A 25,498-nucleotide genomic window follows, 5' to 3' on the forward strand; every position below is an offset into this window, starting at 1 on the left:
CGACTCAGCAAAATGGCTGCCAAGCACTTCATCACCGTAAGTGAGGAAGAATTACTAATTGTGAGAAAATGCTGTTCCTAAAAGCACTAAAGATGCTATGAAGTTTGGTCTAAAACTATTCAAAGGTAAGGTGGAATTGTGATTTATTTTATCCATTTCAAAACAAAGTACTTTATGCGAGTCGGCGCAGATAAGTGATGAGTCTGCACGCATTACATTTGAAGTTTGGAAATGATTTTTTTTTTTCCTGAATACGGTTTTTACATTTTTTTTTTTTTTTAAATCACCCGTGTATTTATACTCAAACAATTATCCGCCTCAGTCCTTTCTTGTTTGCCACAGTGATGGATAGCTTGACGGATGAAGTGAGGCAAGAGTCACTATGGAACATGATGTTTGCGGATGATATTGTGATATGTGGTGAAAGTAGAAAGGAGGCTGAGTTGGGTTTAGAGAGATGGAGGTATGCAGTGGAACGAAGAGGAATGAAGGTGAGCAGTAGCAAAACAGAATACAGGTGCATCGATGAGAATGGGGATGAGAGTGTAGTGAAGATGCAAGGAGTAGACGTAAAGAAAGTTGGTGAATTCAAGTACCTGGGGTCAACCGTGCAGGAAAATGGGGGCTGCGATAGTGAGGTGAGAGAGAGAGTGCAGGCAGGGTGGAGCAGTTGAAGGATTTCGGGAGTCATTTGTGATCGGAAAGTCCCAGCAAAAGTGAAAGGTAAGATGTATAAGACAGTAGTGAGACCAGCTGTGATGTATGGATTGAGACCGTACCCTTAACGAAGAGACAGGAGGTGGAGTTGAGGATGTTAAGGCTTGCGATGGGAGCGACAAGGTTGGACAGGATAAGGAACGAGCACATCAGAGGGACAGCACATGTGGAGAGCTTGGGAATTAAGCTAAGAGAGATGAGACTGAGATGGTATGGGCACATCCTGAGAAGGAGAATGTTGAGGATGGAGCTGTCAGGCACACGAAAACGAGGAAGGCCAAAGAGGAGATACATGGATGTGGTGAGAGAGGACATGAAAGTGGCAGGTGTGGTAGAGAAGGATGCGGAAGACTAGCCTGGGCCCGCCCATCCTAAGCGTGACGCAACACGAGGGCCTGTTCCGAGCTTAGTCTGGCCAGGCAAGCTATCTACAGCTCTTCCAAGCTCCCGAAAAATCGGGAACCAATCAACTTTGAGCATCTCCAACGGCCCTGGGTAGAGGCGTGTTCAAGGCACTGACGTAGTAGAACTGCGACCGGAAGCCATAGATTGCTTACAGAATCTATGCCGGAAGCGCTTCATTCACGCTTCCGCATCTATTACGCATAGATGCTGTATTGAAAGCATTCAACGGGAAGTTCTCATTGAAAACGGAGCAAAGAGCAGCCCTGGAGGTATTTATTGAAAGGAAGGACATTTTCGCCTTGCTCCCGACCGGCTTCGGTAAGAGTTTAATCTACCAGTTAGCCCCGTCGCGTACGTCAGAGGAAAGAGTGATGTGATTGGTTTAAGCTTCGTCACAGCCTTTTCTGGCTTCGACCAGTAGCAAACTGAGGCATTTCAGGGAGGCGGGTCAACCACGGGCTCTGGGAAACGGTTAGGCTTAATATCTTGGCCAGACCAATAGCTCGTAGAGCTTTGTCGCGTTAGCCAGACTAGCGGAAGACAGGGAGCAATGGAGACGAAAGATCCGCTGTGGTGACCCATAATTGGGAGCAGCCAAAAGAAGAAGAAGAAGAATTATCCGCCTCAGGCTCAGTGAATATTGGTGAATAATAACCTCGATTTCGTCTCAGTTATTATTCACCGATATTCACCGTCTTCGGCAAATAATTGTTAAATATAACTACTTTGAAAAACATCTTCAATTTCACATTACAATTTCCGATCTATGGCTTAGGATGTCGTCAGACTGGATGTGAAAATGGCAACTCGCTACTTGGTGCAGAGGACTCTGGGAAGGGTGAGCCGACCCCTTTAACATGAGAGCTTATTGACAGCTGTTCCATAAATTAAGGTTAAGGTGCAACCAGCACAAACCAAAAGCAGTGTTTTTTGATTATTGCAGGATCCAAAATTAACAGCGGTGTCGAGTGTATTGACAGCACCCTTGCACTTATTTTCATTATATAATCTATGCTGCCAATTGGCTGAAATTAAAATATACATCTCGTCACTAGATGGATTTTTTTTTGTCTTTCAATTATCTTTAATGAGCTTTTAAACACTGTTAACCCAGGCCTTTCTTTGACTGCTGAAAATGCCACTGGCTTGTGTTTGAATGTACAGTGGAAAAAACACTAACAGTACACTTTAGTCTTTACAACAAACATAAAAGCCTATTATTTGGTTCTCATGAACATTAATTCATTTAGACTTTCGGCTATGGACTACATTTCTGTTTATAACCATAAACGCAGTGTGACATGGGTTCGCGTTAACAGCTTGAAAACAGAAGCATGTCGCACATACATTAGCAGTGTATCACTTGGCTGCATTGTGTTTGTAGAAAACTTTTTCCAAGAGGTTTTCCTTGTTCGGTCCTCATGTGTGTGTGGGTGGGTGTTTTTTTGGGGGGGGTTTTTTTTGGTGTGGTGATCTCAGCCTTTGTGCTTTGTTGCAGTTGCCAAAGAGATGAGCTCACTGCAGCTGTAGGGCTGTTTTGACCAAGCTCTGTGTGTGAGAGTGAGTGACAGAGCAGGAGAGGGAGCCGTAGTGCTGTCTTATGATGAGATACTAAAACTAAGCAGATGAAGCGGTACAGAGCTGCACAGCAGATACACAACTGCTGTGTAGGACGCACACGGTTTTACTGGGAGTACAATGGGAGGATTAATATAAGAGAAAACACTCACTCACCCCGTCGTCTTCTCTTTGGGGGTTGAGCCGGTTATACACAGCCTCAATAACACTGTGCCTGCGATAGAAAAAAAAAAAAAAAAAAGAGGGACTCATTTTCAGACGAGCATTACTGTTCAAAGCTTCGATTTGTGTTGCAGATTTTATAAAAACCATTTAAGTTTTAAAAGTAGATGTTCTTAGGAAGCTTCCCAGACCATTTCAATAAATACTTCTGGTGATCAAATTCAAAGCGGTGACAAAAAAATAAGAACAAGATACAGGGAATGTACAAGGGAAAGTAAAAACACAAAACAGTGTAGCTATATTACATGTATACAGTGTGCACATCTCTGGCAAACCCATGTACTTTCACGTTTGCTGGATTTACTAGGTATCTGACGATGTTTGCAGAGATAAATGTCTGTGTGCATATGCATCCTTACTTGCTGGCGAGGCCTCCCCCTGGTGGGAGGTTGGGGATATTCTCTGTGGCCAGGTTTCTCATGATATGTACAAGATCAGGAATTCCCTCTTCCCCTGCTTTCTCAAAAAGTTCTGAGATACAGTGAACACATGACAGGTTAAAAGGCTGAATAAAAGTATAACTATTGGAGATCATGTGACATCCCTGGTCACTAGAACAAACTGCAGATAAGTTTAGAAACAGTGAAAGGACAGCCAGAAATAAAGAAACCCCTCACATAAATCATGTCACTAGTACATTTACAACACACGAGGTAAAAACATTCATAACACACAAACTTTGCAACCAGCAACTGACAGCATCTTGGGGAGTGCAGCCCTGTGTAGAGGTGGGGACACAGTCAAAAAGGGCAGGGGGACTGAAGGAGGATACCCTACAGCTCAGTCGGACTGCTCTGGGCCTGCTGCCAGATGGATGTTCAGCCAGCACATTCCTAGCTGGAGGAGCAGCGCTGACGGCTCCCTAAGGCCCTCTGAGCACGTAGCCAAACATTACCACAACGTTACCCCAACCATGACCCGACATTCAAACCACCGAGTTTACATAACCCGCAAAACTACATTAAACGCGCGTCTGCTTGCCAAAGTATGTGCAGCATGCAAAAGGAAAAAAAAAAAAAAGGGAAGGGTAGGCGAAGAGAGGAAAAAGAAAAGCAGCAGTGTCAGGCTACTGAAATTTTAGAAAAGACAGGGAGGACAAGTCTTAAATTTATTCGCTGGCACATGGCTCAAGAGAAAGTTTCAGTGTGCTGTACAGTCTCCTGTTTGAGTTGCCTGGAAACGATCAATCTAAAAAGCTATAGCTGGTGTAACCGTACACCGTGTATGACGAGCTGTTCGGCTAGTTACGTACACGGACTATAGGAAATGAACAATTTCTCACGGACAGCTTTATCTAGGCATAGTTTGTTCTTCTATCCCGTCTCCTATGTAGCACGGACCCTTAAAAACACAGCAGGCTAAAATTCTGGCAAGGAGTTGTGGTGTTCTCACATTACATGCAACTGATGTTCTATAAGTCTGGCTAGTGTGTTTACTTTCACTCAACAAATTAGCAGACCTGCATGATAGTTTTGCATTGCACCTTCATGTATTCTGCCAGGCACTGTTTCCAAAAAAAATTTACTGGGCTTAAAAATGCACCTTCGGCTAATGCGCAATGCAGTTAAGCAGGTGACAAGAGTCAAGTTGTGCATGCTAATAGTGTGCTGTTCCCACCATACAATATTTAAACAAAGAGGAGTGTGTTGTTACTTTTAAAACACAGACATGTAAAATGCTTTGAGGTGGTCAATTTTTTTCCCTTCCTTTCCCTACTTGGCAACCAGGGGGGTGGACCCTAATATCTTAGCAGCCTACTGAACCTAGCTCAAAAAAAAATAAAAAAATACTCGCTCCTAAACTGATTAACACATTACAGCAAAAATGCTGCGGTCAAAAACATGTACAATGACCACACTTCTGCAGAATGCTAATCAGCAACACTGAATGAAGTGACTAAGGCTACGTTTACATTACGTCGAATCAGCGGATCATCAGATTAACGTTCTTAAAACGATTCGCGTTGACACTAAAACCGTTAGCCGTGCACACAGCAACACCAATACGCGGATACGCTCGGCTCCGCAGGCATCCTGCGCTCCAAATCACTCCGCCCTGAACAGCGAGTGCCCTCTGGAGGGTGCGCACTCCGGCCCTGCGCAGCTCACACAGCGCGCGAGTGAAGTGAACAAGCCACGATTCGGGACTGAGCCGCTGTGTGTGAGATCCCAGCGCATATCACTTATTACTTGCAAGTGGAAGGATGGCAAGCCTAAAGACAATCATAACTACACAATGGGCAGTATTTGCATCAGTATTTGCAGTATTTTCATACTTTTATACTCTTTAATGAAAGGTGATACAAGGCGGAAGTCTGCGCCGTTTTTCAGCAGTCGCGTCACATGACCAACGCCAGCGAATCAGGAAGGTGGATGTCACAGTGACGTTGTCCAATGAGACGCCAGCTAGAGCTCAGCACAGCGTATTCGCGTATTCTCAATGTTTACACAGCACCGGAGCTGATACGATCTAGATTGAATACGTGGACGCTGGCGGATTCCCGTTTCCCCGCTTTTTCAGGGGGGTTAATGTAAACGGACAGTGCGTCCGCGAAGAAAACGAGACAGATACGGTCTAGTGTAAACGTAGCCTAAGGCTACGTTCAGACTGCACCCTGAAACGACCCATATCCGATTTTTTTGCCCATATGCGACCTGTATCCGATTTGTTATTGACAATCTGAACGACACAGATCCTATTTTTTCACATGCGACCCAGGCCGCTTGGATATGTGGTCTTAAATCCGATGCATATCCGATATTTTCACATGCGACTGCAGTCTGACCGGACAGGTCGCATTCATGCGACCTACACGTCATCAACAAGAGACAAACGTCACTATTCTGCGTTGGCTAATCCCGCCTCTTTGGTGGAAAACAACAACATTTGTACAGTTTTCAGAATTTAAATAGACTTTTATAGAATTGATCAAGCTAATGGTGGATTTGGTAGGGACCTGGATGTTGATCTGTTAGCCTGATTAAATAAAACAGTTTCTATAACTGATTTATAACTTTAACCATCCTGTATTACAAGATAAGATTGTTCTGGAAATTTCCAGTAATTTGACACCTTCGGTCTCATTAATCTGCTGCCCACATTAATCAGATTATTGTGTGAGTTCCGCCGCCACCACAAAAACCACATCGCCAGGTCTCGCCTCATCTCCATAGCAAACTGCACTGGTGTTTATGCGCCTTGAGCCAGCACTGAGAGAAGTTGCGGAATTCAGCTGGCTATAAACAATCTAAATAAATATTTATAAAAATGTAGAAAAAGTTTATTAATATGACAAAATATGTGCAAATTATTAAGCCTGAATTAAGAGTTTGGTAATACAGCGGCCGTATCCCAAATGACTGCCTACTGAAGCTCGAGTGCACTATACAGAGTTTAAAAATCCATTACTTCCTAGTAACATGTAGTGCACTTATATAGAAATTAGAGAGACATTTAGGAGTCAACCCTCGTTACCAGGCTACACGTTTTCATTTCAGTTCAGAAACAAAAACACACACGAGACCTCACACTTTAACACTAACCAGATAATTAAACAAACAAACAAAAAAAAAGAAATCATTAAACTTGAAGAGTGCGCTTTTTTTTTGTTTACGTATTACGAAGATGTGCTTATTGTGTGTCAATTTGCGCATGCGGGACACTTTTGGGTCGTTTTCCGTTCATATTGGAGATCGCATACAAGTCTCATATAATTGGTAATGTGAACGGCCTAACAAAAAAAATCGGATTTCACAACAAATCGGATATGGGTCGTTTCAGGTTGCAGTCTGAACGTAGTGTAAATCAAGCTTCAATTGTCTCACCTCATCTCATTATCTGTAGCCGCTTTATCCTGTTCTACAGGGTCGCAGGCAAGCTGGAGCCTATCCCAGCTGACTACGGGCGAAAGGCGGGGTACACCCTGGACAAGTCGCCAGGTCATCACAGGGCTGACACATAAGGGGTGTTCACGCGGCACATATTTGCATCGATGCTGCACCGATGTATTTTGTTGCGATATATCTTACACCGGTGTAAATTCTGTGGAGCGTTCACACGTCACAAACCTGCTTACTAGAGAGAAGCGTGTTAGCACCGGTGCAGCCCCACTTGCGTTCACACGGCAGTTTTTGCGACCATGCTATATGACAGTAATAATGCGGAAATGAAATATGCGCATGCGTGAAAATGTACTTCCTTTTCCTGGTTGTCATGGCATCACCAAGCGCCGGGAAAACAACGTGGATGAAAACACCAGTGTTGCCAGATACTGCTGACGTTTTCCAGCCCAAAATATGTTCAAATCCGCCAAAATGCACTTAAAACCGCCCAATCTGGCAACACTGGAAGACACGCAGTTCTGTTGTTGTTGATATTCGCCATTTTGGAAGCGCAAAATACCAGGATGCAAGTTATGCAATGGCCGTATGTAATCAACTCTCCTCACGCGTAGCGAGTCTACCCCTGTAGCGTTCAGACGTCCCATTTTATAATCGGTGCTGCCCCGCAAACTAGCATTTACTCCGGAGTAAATTTCTTAAACCGCCTCCCGAGCAGGGTTAGATTTGCACCGGTTTAAGCAGCTTTCAGGGGCTACACCGGTATAACTTTGTACCGTGTGAACACTCTACCGGGGCAGCCCCGGTGCTACACTGGGGTAAAAGTTGCCGTGTGAACACCCCTATAGACACAGACAACCATTCACACTCACATTCACACCTACGGTCAATTTAGGGTCACCAGTTAACCTAACCTGCATGTCTTTGGACTGTGGGGGAAACCGGAGCACCCGGAGGAAACCCACGCGGACACGGAGAGAACATGCAAACTCCACACAGAAAGGCCCTCGCCGGCCCCGGGGCTCGAACCCGGACCTTCTTGCTGTGAGGTGACAGCGCTAACCACTACACCACCGTGCCGCCCAGCTTCAATTGTGAAATTATATTTTAGATATTTGTGTGTCCTCTCTCAGGATGAGCTGTGAGTGGCTGCGTGAGCTTAGAAACGCATGCAGAGCAATACGGGCACTGAGCAAGATGGAATTCTGAGGCTTGCTTTGCTTGTTCTTTTAAATTGCCTGTCCAGAGAACCATGGGCACGATAAGCACTAAGAAAATCCTTGGTCTGCGTTGTTCTCCAGGCGGGGTGCTGCCAAGTTTTGTTTTGAATACTAAATAATAGCAATAACTAGCAAGTGTGTGTGCGCGCACACGTGTGTGGGTGGGGGGAGACGATATCATCTTGCAGCTCCTTCTCATCTCCTTTGCCCTTTATGATGTAGACGTTTATTTTTAAAAACATGTCCCAAACCACTGCACTGTATATGATTAAATACGATACAACTATAATATACTACTGATTAGGGGCCCCCTAGTGGCTGTGGAGCCAAAGACAGCTGGCTTTGTGGCTCATTCTGTGTATCTGGCTCTGTATAGTGTAATATCTGTAGAAAATACAGAAATTTTATACAGAAAGAAAAAGATATTACAATTACAAGGCAGAAGTTGATTTTCAGGACAAACAGACATGATGGAAGCATTGTTTTTATTTTGAGTTTCATTATGTGAGCAAAAAAAATTAAAAAAAAAACAAAAAAACAAAAAAAAAAAACAAATCCTCCCTCACCTTCCACACGAGATTCAAGAAATTTATCCAAGTCGGTGTTTCTCTTCACAGCCTCTTCTGATACTTTTGGCGCATTTGGCAAACACACTAACACAACACTCATATTATCTCGACTTCCCTGTAGGGAGAAGAGAAATTAAAAGTGCTTCAGGAAATTCTAGAACAACAATAACAAGAAGAAGAATATTCCAGCCTTTTTCATCCTAATATCTTTCTCTAAAAATTTCAAAATAGGAACATGAAAAGAATATTTCAATATTTTTTCTGCCTAACCTACCACATTCAGTAGTGTGCAGTCATCTTCAGGCTTCTTTCAAGAGAGTAAGAGGAAAATTGACTGGTTTTTAAAAAAAAAAAAAACACCCACACAACCCTGGCCTCTGAATTTCGCAGAGTGTCAACAGAGCTAGAACTTACATGGTGTGGTCAGAGGAGTCTACAATAGGCCATTTGCAGGAATTGGTCACGTGTCAATTTCCCCCATAGCAACAAGCCCGTGGTGGGTAAGCTAACTTGACCTTCCTTGACGACCATAAGAGTTTGACTGGCGATGCGAAGCAATCCATTTCTATAATGGCTGTTTTTACCTTTTCTACTGTCTTTTTTGACCCGAATTTTCGTGTGTACTTGGAAAAAGTTTGTGGTTTTAACTTCTGTCGTAAGTTAAAGCGAATCATGATGCGAATAAATCTGCTTCTTATCGGCTAAAAACACATCTACAGATATATCTGTATTTATTTTCAAGAATCTTCACACATTAAGCGAATGATAAAGGTAGAAAAGGATAAATTATAAACATACCTGAGAAATCCGCCATTTCGCATGTGAATTTCTTTCGGCGGTGACCAACTTCAGTCCAAAAAAACTCTTTTACGGCCAATGATTCGCTTTAACTTATGACAGAAGTTAAAACCACAAACTTTTTCCAAATACACACGAAATTCGGGTCAAAAAAGACAGTAGAAATTATTATATGACTATTACTAATTACTATTGTAGAAATGGATTGCTTCGCATCGCCAGTCAAACTCTTATGGTTGTCAAGGAATGTCAAGTTAGCTTACCCACCACGGGCTTGTTCCTATGGGGAAAATTGACACGTGACCAATTCCTGCAAATGGCCTATAGATAGTTTTCACATGATGTCACAGAGTCAGGGATTCCCTGGTGGCGGCCATCTTGCGGGGCAAGCTTACCGTACGGGTCACTGAGCACACACTGTAACGCGCGAGTTACATTTATTTATATATTATTTACATTTATAGTTACATTATTACTATTTAAAGCTAGCAAATGGTGCACACTTGTTGTATTCACGGCTGTCGTAATAGGTCAGATGATGACGTCAAGCGGAGCTTTTATGGAACTCCCACTGTACGGGAGCATGAAGGCGAGCAAACAAAGAAGCTCAGCATACAAAGGAGAAACCTATGGCTTGCGAGAATCAACCGCAAGGATTATCAGCCTTCCAAACACAGCAAAGTCTGCTCCGATCATTTTATAAGTGTTAAGTTGTTTAAATAAACAATCAATTGTGTTTAAGTTTGTTTTTGGAAACCAAAACATCGTGTAAACAATCTCTAGAGAATGCCTAACTGGAACCGCTGAGTGTACGTTTACATTGTAATGTACACTTAATATCGCTCGTTTGTCACGTTTCTAAGTTTATACTGACATGGTACTGTAATACCACTAATGGATGTAAAATTTGTCTTAAATCAACTCGATATTATACACACATATATTTATATGCAGTGTTGAGAGCTCTAAAATTCCAATGTTTACATACCTTGGCTGTAATTAGGACACGACTCTCACTTGTTTTTATATGGTGGGCTTCGCAGACCCAGCCACAGACAAAATAATTGTATGACTCCAGCGACTTGTATGCTTTGAGGTCGTCAAGTGTGTAGGCGCTTTTAGTATTCACGAAATAGTTCACAATATCAGGGTACGATATGGATGGCAGCCCTGCATAGTCACTTGAAAATGCATCTTTGTCCACTTCGTAGGGGTCAATTCCCCCAATCAAGGCCAGTTTGGCTGCATACCGTTGTCATGAGATGTCGTCCAATGTATCCATATACTTCCGTTTGCTTGATTTTGCCGACATTGATCTTTATTTTAGAAAACTGACTATATCACTTAATAAATTCGTCCGAGATAACGCAGCCGGTAGTGGCGATGGTCCGTTTTGTTTGCCCTGCAAGATGGCGGCTGGGGGGCGTTCCCCGGAATGCCGTGACGTCAGTGAAAACTATCTATTAAACCTTTTGAACACACATCAGGAAGAAAACTGTCCAAGGACAAGAGATGAAAGCGAGAAAAGGCTAAACGTCATCTGCTGTGTGAAATGTCACGTGACACAAAGCAACAATTTGGCAGAGACAGTAGAGAGATATTTCTTGCTAAAAACTAAATGTTAATCATTTTTATCATTACAAAAATTTTATTTAAAAAAATCTTAGTTTTTATAACAAAAATCTACACTAGACTAGAACAAGCTTTTTATTTTTATCCAGGGTTCAAAATATGTTTAAGTCTGAGATAAACAATTAAAGAAAACAAATATTTTAAAAAATTGGACAAGCGAATTCATGAAAACGTTTTTCAAAAATATGCATCTCAGTTTTAGTGTCTGCCACACCAACTACTGTGAGGCCAGACGAGATGAACCCCAAAAGGTATTGCCATGAAACAACTCCCGGAACTAGACAATGATTAAGATAAGTTAAGCAATTTCCCAACAACAGGAAGGAAGCGCATCTACCTTGTGCAGGCACGTGTCCACCACCTCATTGCATACTTTTTCCAAGTCATCAGACACCTCCAGCCGGGCACGCACAAAGGCACACAGCTCCTCGTTACTCATCACGTCCCATATACCATCACAGGCCAGCACCACGAACTCGTCCTCCTCTGGCACACGGGGAATCTCAAATACCTCAGGCTCGGGGGAAACCAGCTGCTCGGTTGGGCCCTTGCCCTCCACGCACTTGTAGTCATAGTCGCCCAGAGCGCGCGATACGGCCAGAGAGCCATTCACACGCTGGATCATGACGGAGCCACCGGCGTTCTGGATCCGCTCCTTCTCACGTGGGTCACATGGCTTATGGTCGAGTGTGGAGAATCGAACGCGCGCATCACGACAAAGCAGTGCGCGTGAGTCACCACAATTGATGAAGTACATATGTTCAGGTGAAAGCAGTACGGCCACAGCTGTGGAGCCACTGCGATCAAGGCCATTGCGTGGGTCTGCAAAGCCACGCATGTGCTCGTCGATGCGCAGGAAGCCAGCACGCACGGCGCTCTTCACTGCCTCCACGCTGCGGCCGAGTTCGCCAGCTGGTGCTGCTGCCACAATGTGCTCTAGCAGATGCTTGGAGCAGTAGTTGGCCACACGTGAGCCTGCATGCCCATCATATACAGCAAAAAAGGACCAGTTGTCAAGGCCATGTGGTAAACCCACAGTGGCTGTATGTGCATCCTCCATTTCCACACGCCATCCTTGCATACTGCTCAGGCCGTAGCGCAGACCATTGCCTTCACCGTGTGCATTGTGCTTCTCCGTCTTGGGCTTGTCTAGGAACGCCCCCATGACTCGGCTAGGACACACACACACAAAAAAAAAAAAAGGCAAGTGATTGAAACATGCAGGCTAATTTATCATCATCAAGCGTCAATACTGAAACAGCTACAGGCAGTGCTTTGTTCTGACAAACTATTTTTCTTCTAAAAGACAATGAAAACCCTTAACGTTTCACCCATGTGACCTCAAGCAGTTTAGACAGTGTGCAGCATGAGGCTTATCTATTTATCTAATCACTTGAGGCTTACACAACAATGTAAACTCAAGTGTGCTGAAGCAAATACACAATATTGTTGAGGGTGTAGACAAGGAGATATAAACAAGGCATTGTATGTGTGTATAATAAACAGGCAAGAGGTACTGTGCAACATAGCAGTTTGGAGGCAGAACAAAGCTTCCTTAAATATCGTATTAAAGGCCCATATAAATCATTCTAAATTAACTGTGCACAAGCGAAAATGCATTATTTTTTCCTGTAACCGACTTCTAAACGGCCAAACATGCATTTCACCGCAGGTTCCCAAGCCTGCTCTTGGACTTCCCCTGTCCTGTCCTGTCCTGTCCGTTTTAGTGTTCCCCTGCTTCAAGTCAGGAACGGTTGTTGAATTAGGTAGTTGAGATGAGGGAAAACACTAATGCTGTGTTCCACATATATACCGGTACGATAGTGATATAACTGTATCGATACAAAGTATACCGGTACAGTTTAGTGCATCTGTCCACACTAGCGAGAAATGTTTGTGGTTTTCTTTCACGGTAGTTGAAATGCGCGTGCGCGAAATGTTTCCGTGGTTACCGAGTAACTTCCTTCCGAGAATATGGCGGATGAAACAACGTGTGTGTGCTTTTTGTCAATGTACAGTCTGTATTTCTGGTGGTCATTTATTCAGTCGAATCGCATAAAACGCGCGAGGCAGTTGAGAAAGAAACAAAGAAAACGAATCTCCGTTCTTCACTATTTTATTCAGCGAAGACGTCGATTGAGGTGTGTGACTTTGCGCATAATATTTGTATCGATACAGAACCGCTTCATCTGTCCACACTACAGCGAAGCACTACAGTACCGATACTGTACCAGTACGAAACCCATACATTTGTGGGTTTCGTACCGATACAGTTATACCGCTACAGTACCGGTATAGTTGCTAGTGTGGACAGGTGTTGCGGTACGAAAGTAGTATCGTATCGGTACAAAATCCCTAGTGTGGACAGGGTATAAAAGGAGCAGGATCGGGGGTTCTCCAGGGCCAGCGTTGGGGAAACTGCATTAAAAGGAACGTGAATAAATGAGCGGAGAAATGAAACGGAGATGCTTTGAGACAGGTTTACTCCAGGCGGACAATGCTGCGTAGCTCTACTGAATATGATTTTTGGATAAAATGGCACGAAGAAAAGAGACATCATGACTGGGGCGGAGTTGTCGTTTGCTGCAATTTAACTGGAACAATAACTAAAGGCCCTTTTCCACTACCCTTTTTCAGCTCACTTCAGCTCGCTTCAGCTCACTTCAGCCCGACACGGCTCGCGTTTCGACTACCAAAAACCAGCACGACTCAGCTCGCTTCAGCCCTGCTTAGCCCCTAAAACTCGCACGGTTTTGGAGTGGGGCTGAAGTGAGCCAAAGCGAGCCGAGTGAGGTTGGGGGCGTGAGCAGACACTCCCCTGTGCACTGATTGGTGAGGAGGAGTGTCCTCACATGCCCACACACGCCCCGCGAGCACGCTGGGATCTGTTAACACCGCAAACCCGGAAGGAGAAGAATTACGAATTACGAGAATTTCTGAAGCCTTATGCGCCTCGCCTCATCTATACGCTCTTTCCAGTATCTGTCCGCGTTGTCGGTGACAACAAGCCACAGCACCAAGACCAGCAACACTAACGACTCCATGTCCTCCATGTTTATTGTTTACTATTCGGGTTGTGAGACTACTGCTTAAAAGCTCACTGATGTCACTGTTTGCGCTGCTTAACGACATCACCTGACGTCCACCCACTTTCGCTAACTCCACCCAATGTGTCCACCCACTTCCAGCCAGCACGGTTCAGCGCGGTTGTAGTCAAAATGCAACTCCAACAGCCCCGCTCAGCTCGACTCAGCACGGCACGGCTCAGCCCGACTCAGCCACGTTTGTAGTGGAAAAGCGGCATAAAGTGCCGTCTGCATACAGATCCATGGAAAAGACAGGAGTAAATAGAGTTAGAAATTGTATTCGAAAGCACATATTCAATGACCAGCCATCCGTTGACAACTCGAGAGAGATACTATCGTAGGATTGCAGTCCATAAACAAAGACAAATTCACATGAGAGTTCCATGGTGCAAAACCCACATGGTACAGAACTACACAGATTGGGGGGGGGTATTTGCTTAGATGAGTCATTCTTCAATATACTTTTGACAAGTAGGAGTGCGCAAGTGTGGCGCACACCAAGAGAACAGTACAAAGCTGAACGATCAAACACTACCATAAAAGTGCACATCGTGACCCAACAAAAATGGTGCAGAGGCGTTGACAGTCAGATATGAAGCTTGTGGGACAAAGGAAGGTCACAATGATGACATATCATGTAACAGACCATAGTGGAATGTATTAGATGTGATGCAGCACAGTGTGATGTATTTACACAGTTCATGCATGAAGTTGTTGGGGAGATTTTGCTGTCTTGGTTTGGTCCACTTATCGCATTAAGGCAGATTTATTGCTCTGCACAGAAGCTACACCATAGGTACAGCGTCGACACTCGCACAGGGTCAAGTTTTATACTTGCACGTAAGGTGAATGCCAACTCTAGGAGGCACTGTCACATTAAACTAACCAGAATTTACTGTTACATAAAGAAAAAGAGCCAACAAAGCAATACGAGTTCTGCATGACACTGTAGGAAGAATAAACGAAAACAATGTACAAAATGTTCTGAAAATTTTACTTTTTTGGGGGGGGGAACATTGTGAGAGTTTTACCTTTTCAGAGTAGTTACAGTTCAGTGTAACTAGTGTTTATATTCACAGGATTAGCTGCAGGATTAAACTGTAAACAGTGAGGAGTAAACAGTGTTGTGGTCGAGTCACTAAACCTCGAGTCCGATTCCAGTCTCGAGTCCGAGTCAAGTCCAAGTCATTAAAAAAAAAAAAAATCGAGTCAAGTCCATTATTGATCCGAGTCGAGTCCGAAAACAAGACTTCAACCGCACCATTTGACGGTGTCTGTTTTAGCGCCATTAACATTGGTTTGTTCCTGAACATGCCGTATGAACAGGTGAATGTGCGTTCTCTTTGTCAGGGAGCAGGGCTCGAAATTAACTTTTTTTCTTTGTGTCCCCCAGTGGTCCCGAATTCTGTGTTGTATTGTCCCGAATGGAAGCAATAGTGTCCCCATTTTTTTCCTCTCTGAAATAACCAGTGGTTAATATTATCATATGAAGTTACTATTATATTTGTAACTATGCGATTTTGAACCCTTTATATCATTTTTACAATAAGTCACAAAACACAAGCGACACGTGTCCTATACATCATCTACTTCAAAATTACAGTTATTGCATTTTCAGTTTATTAAACTTTGGCGATCTCACTGTATGAATAGATACCCGTTTATTTAAAGGGGCCAACTAGCTCATTCAGAAAATGTTTCAACTCCCTACATCTGCAGTACACTTTAGTTGAAAATAAGACCCCTTTTATGTTCATTTCATCTGCTTATACCCTGAATATCTGTTGGCACTTATAAGGCCAACTTATAATTTTCACCATTACCGTTATCCATTTTGATGAACTTTCCGTTATCCATTACCGTTATCCATTTTTATGAACTTTCCGTTATCCATTTTATGAACTTTCGCTGCCGGGTGCAAACGTTAGCAACATCAGCATAGTGGCAGGTCCGAGCCTAGCTGTGCTGCTGACTGACTAAACTTTCTGAACTAGAAAGACACCAAGAAAACTCACTTATTCTGTTGAACGGTATCTTCTGTCAATATCATCCACATCATTCCTGTTGTATTTTATAACGTGTCTAACAGTGTTCATTAAGTTCATTCAGTTGCTCGCGTTGCCTGCAGACCAGGCGATGACACTTTGGATCCTGAAAGTCCCGGAGACGTTATGTCTGGGCTTTCAGTTTCTTCCCCGCGGTCGGTCCGCTTCAACCACTTCAGCATTTTTGTTCTGGCAAGAGTCGGCGCAGCGTGTGCGGTAGCAATTCCATTCCAAGTCCATATAATGCGGACACCGGCCGAAGATTCTCGAACAGAATGCGCTGCTCTGTAGCCTACGGATGCAGGTGCATCGAAAGTGTAGCTACTATGTATTTTTCGCTGTTAACGTTTTAAAATTAAAATTGACAAATTAGGTGAATGTCTACGCATGTGTTACGGCTTTGTAAATAATATTAATGTAGAACTTTTTTTCTAGATCTATTTTTTTTCCATTGTCCCGGGATTGTCCCAGATAAGATAATTTTGTGTCCCGATGACATTTTTTATGGTCCCCGGGACATCGGGACACCGTTAGTTTTGAGCGCTGTCAGGGAGTGTGAAGTATTCTGTCAAAGATGGTTGGGAGATGGATGTACATGCAGAAGGTGCATTTATTAATACAAGTGAAGACAGATAAACAATCCAGAACGGCAGGAAAAAAAAAATCGTAAAACAGACAATAGGTCAAGCGAGGCACAAACAGGCTATTGTAGACTCGGCTGAATCAAAGATGAGAAACAGGAAATCAGGGATCAGGAAACAAGGCTCAGCAACGTGTCAGCAATGCAACTCAATACTTCGCAAAGTAAGTGCATTTTCATAGTTTTTATATAGGTGTGCTGATTTCGCCTCAATCCTGTGCAGGGGCGAGTCGTTTACGGCATGCCCGAGAGTGTACACTTGGCGCGTGCACTGTCCGGAGCGTGCCTGAGAGTCTCTCTGATGCACCCGCCAAGGCGCACAGGTGTGACACTCTTGCGCGAAATTAGTACAAAAATGAATGTAGATATAAATATATTATGCCAAATTATTATGGCATGATGGGCGGCACGGTGGTGTAGTGGTTAGCGCTGTCGACTCACAGCAAGAAGGTCCTGGGTTCGAGCCCCGGGGCCGGCGAGGGCCTTTCTGTGTGGAGTTTGCATGTTCTCCCCGTGTCCACGTGGGTTTCCTCCGGGTGCTCCGGTTTCCCCCACAGTCCAAAGACATGCAGGTTAGGTTAACTGGTGACTCTAAATTGACCGTAGGTGTGAATGTGAGTGTGAATGGTTGTCTGTGTCTATGTGTCAGCCCTGTGATGACCTGGCGACTTGTCCAGGGTGTACCCCGCCTTTCGCCCGTAGTCAGCTGGGATAGGCTCCAGCTTGCCTGCGACCCTGTAGAAGGATAAAGCGGCTACAGATAATGAGATGAGATTATGGCATGTTACAAAAAATAAAGAAAAAATCCGAGTCCTCATCTCCAATTTATGAGTCCGAATCATCAGTGCTCAAGTCACAAGCCCTTAAAATTAGGGCATGAGTTGGACTCAAGTCCGAGTCCGAGTCCTGGACTCGAGTACTACAAGCCTTCTAGCAAATATAGCTAATTGATATTAACTATAAATGATTTAATGATCATTAAGTCATAAATAAATTGATATAAAAAAGTATCACATTATTAAGCTTAAAAAACACCAAAAACAACCCCATACACACACACAGACATATACATACACATACACATCAGGGTAATGAACTATTTACTGTAACAGAATGTGAAGGTACTGCATCAATGTATGTTTCAAGCAGAGAACTCAAAACACCTGCTCAAACATTCAAAATTCATATTTTCAGATTCTATTGTGAAAATAGTTGGTCTGAAACCATCATATAAATATTTATTTTTTGGTGTTTTCCATCTCACTCCAAGATAAAGGTTTCCAACCTTTTGCAACTTGCAACCCACACAACTTCCCACAAAAGCTTCTGTGATGAACAAGTCAGGACAATCCAACCATTAATAATGTGCTTACGTGGCATTAGTAATAAGGGAAAGTAGCCCTGCATTAACTAAATTTGGTGGATGGAAAACAGGATGAAGGCACGCGGCTACAGACGAAGGCTGAAGAGTTACTAGCCTTACATAGCTGCCACGATCTATAGGCATGATGTAGTAGTGATGGATATGAACTCAGAACAATACATGAATATGAGACAGTGATTCCAAGTATCAGTGCAAAATCATTCACCTAGTATCAGCACAGCTCTAACAACTATAAGGAGTAATCTGTAGCAAAAGTTTGCCTCTGCATGCAAGTTTGGTCTTGTACGTCTCCCAAATTATCCATCACATTTAGCATGGCCTGACAGGCATTCAACAAAAGCTCATTCTCCTCTCCTTACAGAACGATTAGGTCAGAGGTAGATAAGGAGAGTTGAATCGTGAATCGAACACGTTAGGGAAAACTATGCTGAACTCGGGCCCACATTCCCCCCTTCCCCCTTGTGGTGGACCATACAACAGAGGTCAAGTTTTTGCATGGTTTTGTAAGGGTAGTAGCTCACTGGGCTGCGACAGCCTGCGACTAGTTGGAGACACAACAATTGTGAGAAAATATGCGAATTAGCGACAATTTTCACTTGGAATCACACTGAATTGATATTCGCATATTTTACCGCAATTGTTCTGTCTCTGGCGGCACGGTGGTGTAGTGGTTAGCGCTGTCGCCTCACAGCAAGAAGGTCCTGGGTTCGAGCCCCGTGGCCGACGAGGGCCTTTCTGTGTGGAGTTTGCATGTTCTCCCCGTGTCCGCGTGGGTTTCCTCCGGGTGCTCCGGTTTCCCCCACAGTCCCATGGGTGCAAGTATAAAATTTTCAAAAACCTGAAAAGTCTGACAAAGTCAGACGTGCATGGCGCACCCATGCAGGGGGGGTTACGGGGGGGTGAGCCCCCCTTAGGGCTCGAAAAAAATTTTAAATTACAAGTTAAAATGGTTGTCTCTCATGCAATCTCATGCAAACATTTATAATATTAATAGTTATATGATTTGCATATTCACATCAAATGTTTAATACATTTCATCAATTCATCTGAAATAATATTTCAAGTACAAGGCTTGATATTTCAAAACATCTAACAACTACTAATTTAAATGTTGAAACAACCATTTTTAATATGCTTTCGCTGTGATACCTTTTTACACAGCTTGAGTTAAAACAAGGGGCCGCATGTCTTGATGTCCTCAGAAACTCCTGGATTTTAGCAAATAAGATTCAGCTTTTTCCATATACAAAAATATCTATATTTTATAATCCATTACTGACTACAAACGAGTTTTCAACCTAACAACCACATTAGAAAAGATGATAAAAAAGCTAACAAACTTATTTCAAGACCTACCTTACTTTTATTTAATAATTGAAAGGTAATCAAATGTCAAAAAAAAAAAACGTTTATAAAAGCAGATACATGTGAATAATTTCAATTCTAGAAGAAAGCACATTACATTTGCACATCACACAATATCAGATGACAATTTAAATCACCAATAAATGTTTTGAATTCACTTATTACTACATAGCACAAAAATCAGAAAAGTGATTAGTCTCATCGGCGTGACTTTTAAGTCCTTTCTTCCCGCTGGAGCCGTACTTGAAAGTCTTTGAACAGCAGTCACAATACGCAACTCCCGGGACGTCCGGTTTTCTCAGCCATATTCCCCATTTGTCACCGTTTTTGTCACACTCGCTTAACCATTCCCATCTCCGTTTATTTCTAGACGTCTTATCTAATTCTTTTGTATTGGAGCCTTCCAATAAAAACTTCATTTTGACATATTTTGATCAGCAACCAGAGGCAAAGCGCGTGGATCTGTCGCAAGGGAGGGAAGCGAAATAAGGCTCATTATAAAAGCTGAAGTTTCATTGGACGGCAGTTAACAGTGAGCCAATCAAAAGCACCGTTCTAACTTGCACCAAAAGAAACGGCGACTCATGGGAATAGCTGTGTTGATTTGGTCGGACAACGTGCTACGTGCGTGAAACAAGATATCACACATGTATAACACCGTGAAACAACGGGCTAGTCAGGACCGCTCGTCTGTGAGCGGCGTATAAATTGAATGAGGTTTGTGTCGAAGACGAGATGAAAAGATTTGTCTCGTGCAGAGACTGTACTGCGGTAACCCGGTAATGCACTGAGAGTGAGACAGTGAGAGGGCCACCCCCCGAAAATCTCAACGGATTTACACAATTTGGAAAAATGACTTTTTCAGAACCTAGAAAACCGGAGCTTCTGGCACATGCCGGAAAACTTGCACCCATTACAGTCCAAAGACATGCAGGTTAGGTTAACTGGTGACTCTAAATTGACCGTAGGTGTGAATGTGAGTGTGAATGGTTGTCTGTGTCTACATATGTGTCAGCCCTGTGATGACCTGGCGACTTGTCCAGGGTGTACCCCGCCTTTCGCCCGTAGTCAGCTGGGATAGGCTCCAGCTTGCCTGCGACCCTGTAGAACAGGATAAAGCGGCTACAGATAATGAGATGAGATGTTCTGTCTCCAACTAGTCGCAGGCTGTCGCAGCCCGGCTTTCCCTCGGCAGGCAGGGAAGTAAAGGAAGCCTCACGGAAACTGACTTGAGAAGGGTTCGCGACGGCTTTGCGACACCAGCGACGCATTTGTGGCTATTTTGAGAGAAATTTTGTCGCACGAATTTTTTGAACATGTTCAAAATTTCAGGGACGAAGGAGCGACACTTTGCGATTCATGCGAGGAAATTGAGAAGCTCCGCAAATGTTTCAAGACACTTTTGAAACTCTCTCGCGAATGACATAATTTCACAATTCGTCGCAAGCTGTTGCAGCCCAGTGAGATACTGGCTTAAGAGCTTAATTGTGGAAGGTTATACAAAGGAAAAAATATGATCTTTATTTTTGACTACCACTGCAAGTTTTCATCACAGGAACTGCATCTGTGCTTATTATGTAATGAGAATTAAATATTTACACTGGCATTTACGTAGGTCAAACAGCCACCTAAAAACCTCACACCTTATAAAAACACTCCAGAACGACCAGGACAGCACATTATTAATTTCATTTACGAATCCCTTGTGTCTTCAGAGTTCACGAATATAATGAGAATTACAAGAAATGCCTTCTACGCATGGCCAACCAGAACCTCCCACGCTGAACTGAAACCGCATTGGACATGTATATATAAGGATTAGACTCGCTTCCCAACAGACGGTATTCTATTAATGCCAAAATGAAAAGCTCTGCGTGAAATAAACATGTTGAGGTTCTTGGCTCTGAAACCATAGAGTGGGTGTACCTACCAAAAATCAACACACTGCACGCCTGATAATCCGACTGCCTCTGCAGAGCTGCCTGAGCTTCTATAAAGTGTTGTGCTGCTCAGACACAAAGCTACCGAGGACAAAGCATCATCACGGTTTCTAATCTTACTTTAAAGAACGTCAAGATTTTCCATTTTATGAACAAGAATTCCTGGCAAAACCCCTTTAGTACGGTGCCGAAAAAGTCATTTCTGAAGGAGCCTCACTAAAAGCTGTAAGGGCTTGGGCTTTTTCAGTCCATCACTCATGTAGGAACCTTATACTGATGTCAATTCTGAAGCTTCTGCTTTTCTTTCCAGCAATTCTTCTGTCCGTTTAGGACTGACTGTGATCACTGGATTAAAACTCTCAAGCAAGCAGAATCACAAAATTTGGTTTATGTAGAAATAAATGAAACTAACAATAAATCCTAGCGCAAGTTGGGGGAAAGCACAACTTAAAGGAACAGTCCACCATATATCCATAATGAAATATGCTCTTATCTGAATTGAGACGAGCTGCTCCGTACCTATCCGAGCTTTGCGCGACCTCCCAGTCGGTCAGACGCGCTGTCACTCCTGTTAGCAATGTAGCTAGGCTCAGCATGGCCAATGGTATTTTTTGGGGCTGTAGTTAGATGCGACCAAACTCTTCCGCGTTTTTCCTGTTTACATAGGTTTATATGACCAGTGATATGAAACAAGTTCAGTTACACAAATTGAAACGTAGCGATTTTCTATGCTATGGAAAGTCCGCACTATAATGACAGGCGTACTAACACCTTCTGCGCGCTTCGGCAGCGCATTGATACGGAGCTCAGATATCAAAGCGCTGTCGAAGCACGCAGAAGGTGTTAGTACGCCTGTCATTATAGTGCGGACTTTCCATAGCATAGAAAATCGCTACGTTTCAATTTGTGTAACTGAACTTGTTTCATATCACTGGTCATATAAACCTATGTAAACAGGAAAAACGCGGAAGAGTTTGGTCGCATCTAACTACAGCCGCAAAAAATACCGTTGGCCATACTGAGCCTAGCTACATTGCTAACAGGAGTGACAGCGCATCTGACTGCGTCTGACTGACTGGGAGGTCGCGCAAAGCTCGGACAGGTACGGAGCAGCTCGTCTCAATTCAGATAAGAGCATATTTCATTATGGAAGTACGGTGGACTGTTCCTTTAATGCTCACTGGATAATTTTTTTTTTTTTTTTGGGGGGGGGGGGGGGGGGGGGAGAGAGAGAGAGATACTGAATGACTTGATTAACCCTTCGGGGTTGAGAGCTTCACCGGAAAAGCTCGACAGGTTTAGAATGAGTAGGTCATGTATTGAGATAAATATCTTCACAAATTTATCATCATACAAGCATGATAAACATATTAACAGAAACTTTTATACTTTACACTTTCCTATGTGCCCACTGCCAAATAATATTATATTATAGTTTTTAAATTACCTAAACTAGAAGAAAACATAAACCTTGTCACCTGACTCAGTCACACCGGAGTCAAAGCACCAAGCACCCATTTACGCATTCATAAAAGACTGTTCACATGGTAACGGCACGATAATCACTGTCACTCTTTCGGTTTAGATTGGTTTCTCTTTCACTGTGGGAGCGCCCACCGTAAACAGGATAAAATCTGTCAGACATCGTTCAGGCTATTTGGAGGTAAAACTTGTTGCAAGATGGCATGCAGATTTTATACGCTTCAGATGATTCAGGACAGCGAATCAATTCGTGATTCAATTCATGACTCGGGACAGCAATTCAATTCAATCTTGAGAACTGTGACAGTGATTATGAGCAATGCCTTTTTTCTTTTTTTAACTTCGACTTGATCCAGCTAAAGATCAACTCAAGCAAGTGTAAATATTTCTTCTATTTATTATAAACAGATCGGTTGATATGCGTGCACTGCAGTGCATACACAGAAAAAATGACTGAGCAATTTTTCCAGAGTTAAAAGTATTTTACTCAAAAATAGCGAATTTCTCTATTTTGAGTTGAGAGAGTAAAATTTGGAGTTGGAGCAAAATTACAGAGTAATTGTGTAACAGAGTTGGTTGTGGCTCTGAACTGGAGTAAAACAGTTCAAAAGTTAATTTCAAGACACACTGAATTGAGTCAAACACCAAAATAAAGTCAAATACCAGATAAATGAAGGTGTTGTAAAAAGCAGTTTTAGACCCGTGTTGGAATGGGTGAAAAAACATGACCTTAAGGCCCGGTCACACAGCGCTTTACGGCTTTATCACGGCCAAAGCCCGTCAAAAAGTGCTCTCCCGTGAAGCAGACGATATTGTTCGTGTTGATGTCGAAGTTAAGACGTGTTACAGTCGATATACAGACGTGACAGGACGCAGGGGAAAATCGGAACGGCGTCGGACGCGGCAAAAAGTTTTGGACTGCTCAAAACTTTAGACCGCGGACAACCACGGCCGGCACACGTGGTAAAGACGTGCAACACAGGTGAAAAACACGTGATAATCAGTGTCCCGGCCATTATTAAAACTTGGGGAGACGTGGTAAGACGCGAAAGTTTGGCGGTCTATCACGGGCAGAGCACGGTCATCGGACGGGTGTTACGCGTTGGTATCACGGGATATAGCGTGTGTTTAGCGGCTTATCACTGAGAAATGGATTTTTCCGCGTACATAGCACTGTCTAAGCCCGTTAAACGACGTCTCAAACAAGTTCTAAATTCGATTGATCACTGTCTAATCACTTCTGCATCACTTCTGATTTGCGGCATGTAAATACCGTAATTTTCTGAGACCTCGGCACTTGCAGTCTAGATGTCAAGGGGTGAACATGAACCCTCAACGCTGTGATCTCCTCATCTTAATGCTCCAGCACCAACAGAACCAACTGATACAGGCTCAACATATCCTACCGCTTTTATGCGCAGCAAGCCGCTCTTCCAACGACGCTGAGCCGCGGTTACCCGTGATTTGGCAGTGCTATGGCAGTGAAACAGCCGCCGACGGCCATACCCCGTACAAAGCACGGCAAAGCCAAAATTGACCAAAAATTACCACTTACGACCACATCCACCTGATTTTTGTATCTTTTTGTACGTGATATAGACGCGGAGTGCTGTGTGACCGGGCCTTTACCCACTGTGACCTGATGGGATTAAGAGTTGGCAGTGGGAGGGGTTTTCACTCTTCTCAATGAATGAAATGGAAATTTTTATTCCTCAATGAATACGCCTCCCACAGCCAACCCTTTATCCCAAAACAATAGGACAAATTTTTTTGATGGCCAGTTAACTGTCAAAATCAATGGAGCAGATTTAAGTTTTTGTACTTGATACATTCCTAAGACTGAACAGAATCATCTCACATGATCAAAACGATTTGTCACAATGGGCAATGCTTTTCACACATTCCAACAGTTCTAAAACTGCTTTTTTTTTTTTTTTTTTACAAGAGCTTCATTTACACTACCGTTCAAAAGTTTGGGGTCACTTTGAAATGTCCTTATTTTTGAAAGAAAAGCACTGTTCTTTTCAATGAAGATCACTTTAAACTAATCAGAAATACACTCTATACATCGCTAATGTGCTAAATGACTATTCTAGCTGCAAATGTGTGGTTTTTGGTGCAATATCTCCATAGGTGTATAGAGGCCCATTTCCAGCAACTCTCACTCCAGTGTTCTAATGGTACAATGTGTTTGCTCATTGCCTCAGAAGGCTAATGGAGGATTAGAAAACCCTTGTACAATCATGTTAGCACAGCTGAAAACAGTTGAGCTCTTTAGAGAAGCTATAAAACTGACCTTCCTTTGAGCAGATTGAGTTTCTGGAGCATCACATTTGTGGGGTCGATTAAATGCTCAAAATGGCCAGAAAAATGTCTTGACTATATTTTCTATTCATTTTACAACTTATGGTGGTAAATAAAAGTGTGACTTTTCATGGAAAACACAAAATTGTCTGGGTGACCCCAAACTTTTGAACGGTAGCGTATCTGTTATTTTTTTTAAAGTGCAATCATGAGATACATACTACATAGATAGGATTGTAGCTGAACTTGTGCTGAAAACAAAAAGAGTCATA

The 25,498-nt window shown here is 43.1% G+C and overlaps 1 protein-coding gene across 2 annotated transcripts in view; it reads right to left on the bottom strand.

The window, feature by feature from the left end:
• Positions 1–25,498, bottom strand: part of ppm1ba (protein phosphatase, Mg2+/Mn2+ dependent, 1Ba) — a 126,499-nt gene that overhangs the window by 14,841 nt on the left and 86,160 nt on the right. Inside the window, exons 2-5 of one of the 2 annotated variants that reach the window (XM_060925617.1) lie at positions 11,318–12,152; positions 8,548–8,665; positions 3,282–3,393; positions 2,857–2,914 (exon numbers count right to left, since the gene is read on the bottom strand). In XM_060925617.1, the coding sequence (XP_060781600.1) occupies positions 2,857–2,914; positions 3,282–3,393; positions 8,548–8,665; positions 11,318–12,145 (1,116 nt within the window). In that variant the 5' untranslated portion in view covers positions 12,146–12,152. Of the gene's footprint in view, positions 1–2,852; positions 2,915–3,281; positions 3,394–8,547; positions 8,666–11,317; positions 12,153–25,498 lie in introns of both variants that reach the window. The other variant, XM_060925618.1, reaches the window with a different exon arrangement.

This window comes from Neoarius graeffei, chromosome 7 (assembly GCF_027579695.1).
Source record: "Neoarius graeffei isolate fNeoGra1 chromosome 7, fNeoGra1.pri, whole genome shotgun sequence".
Lineage (NCBI taxonomy): Eukaryota > Metazoa > Chordata > Actinopteri > Siluriformes > Ariidae > Neoarius > Neoarius graeffei.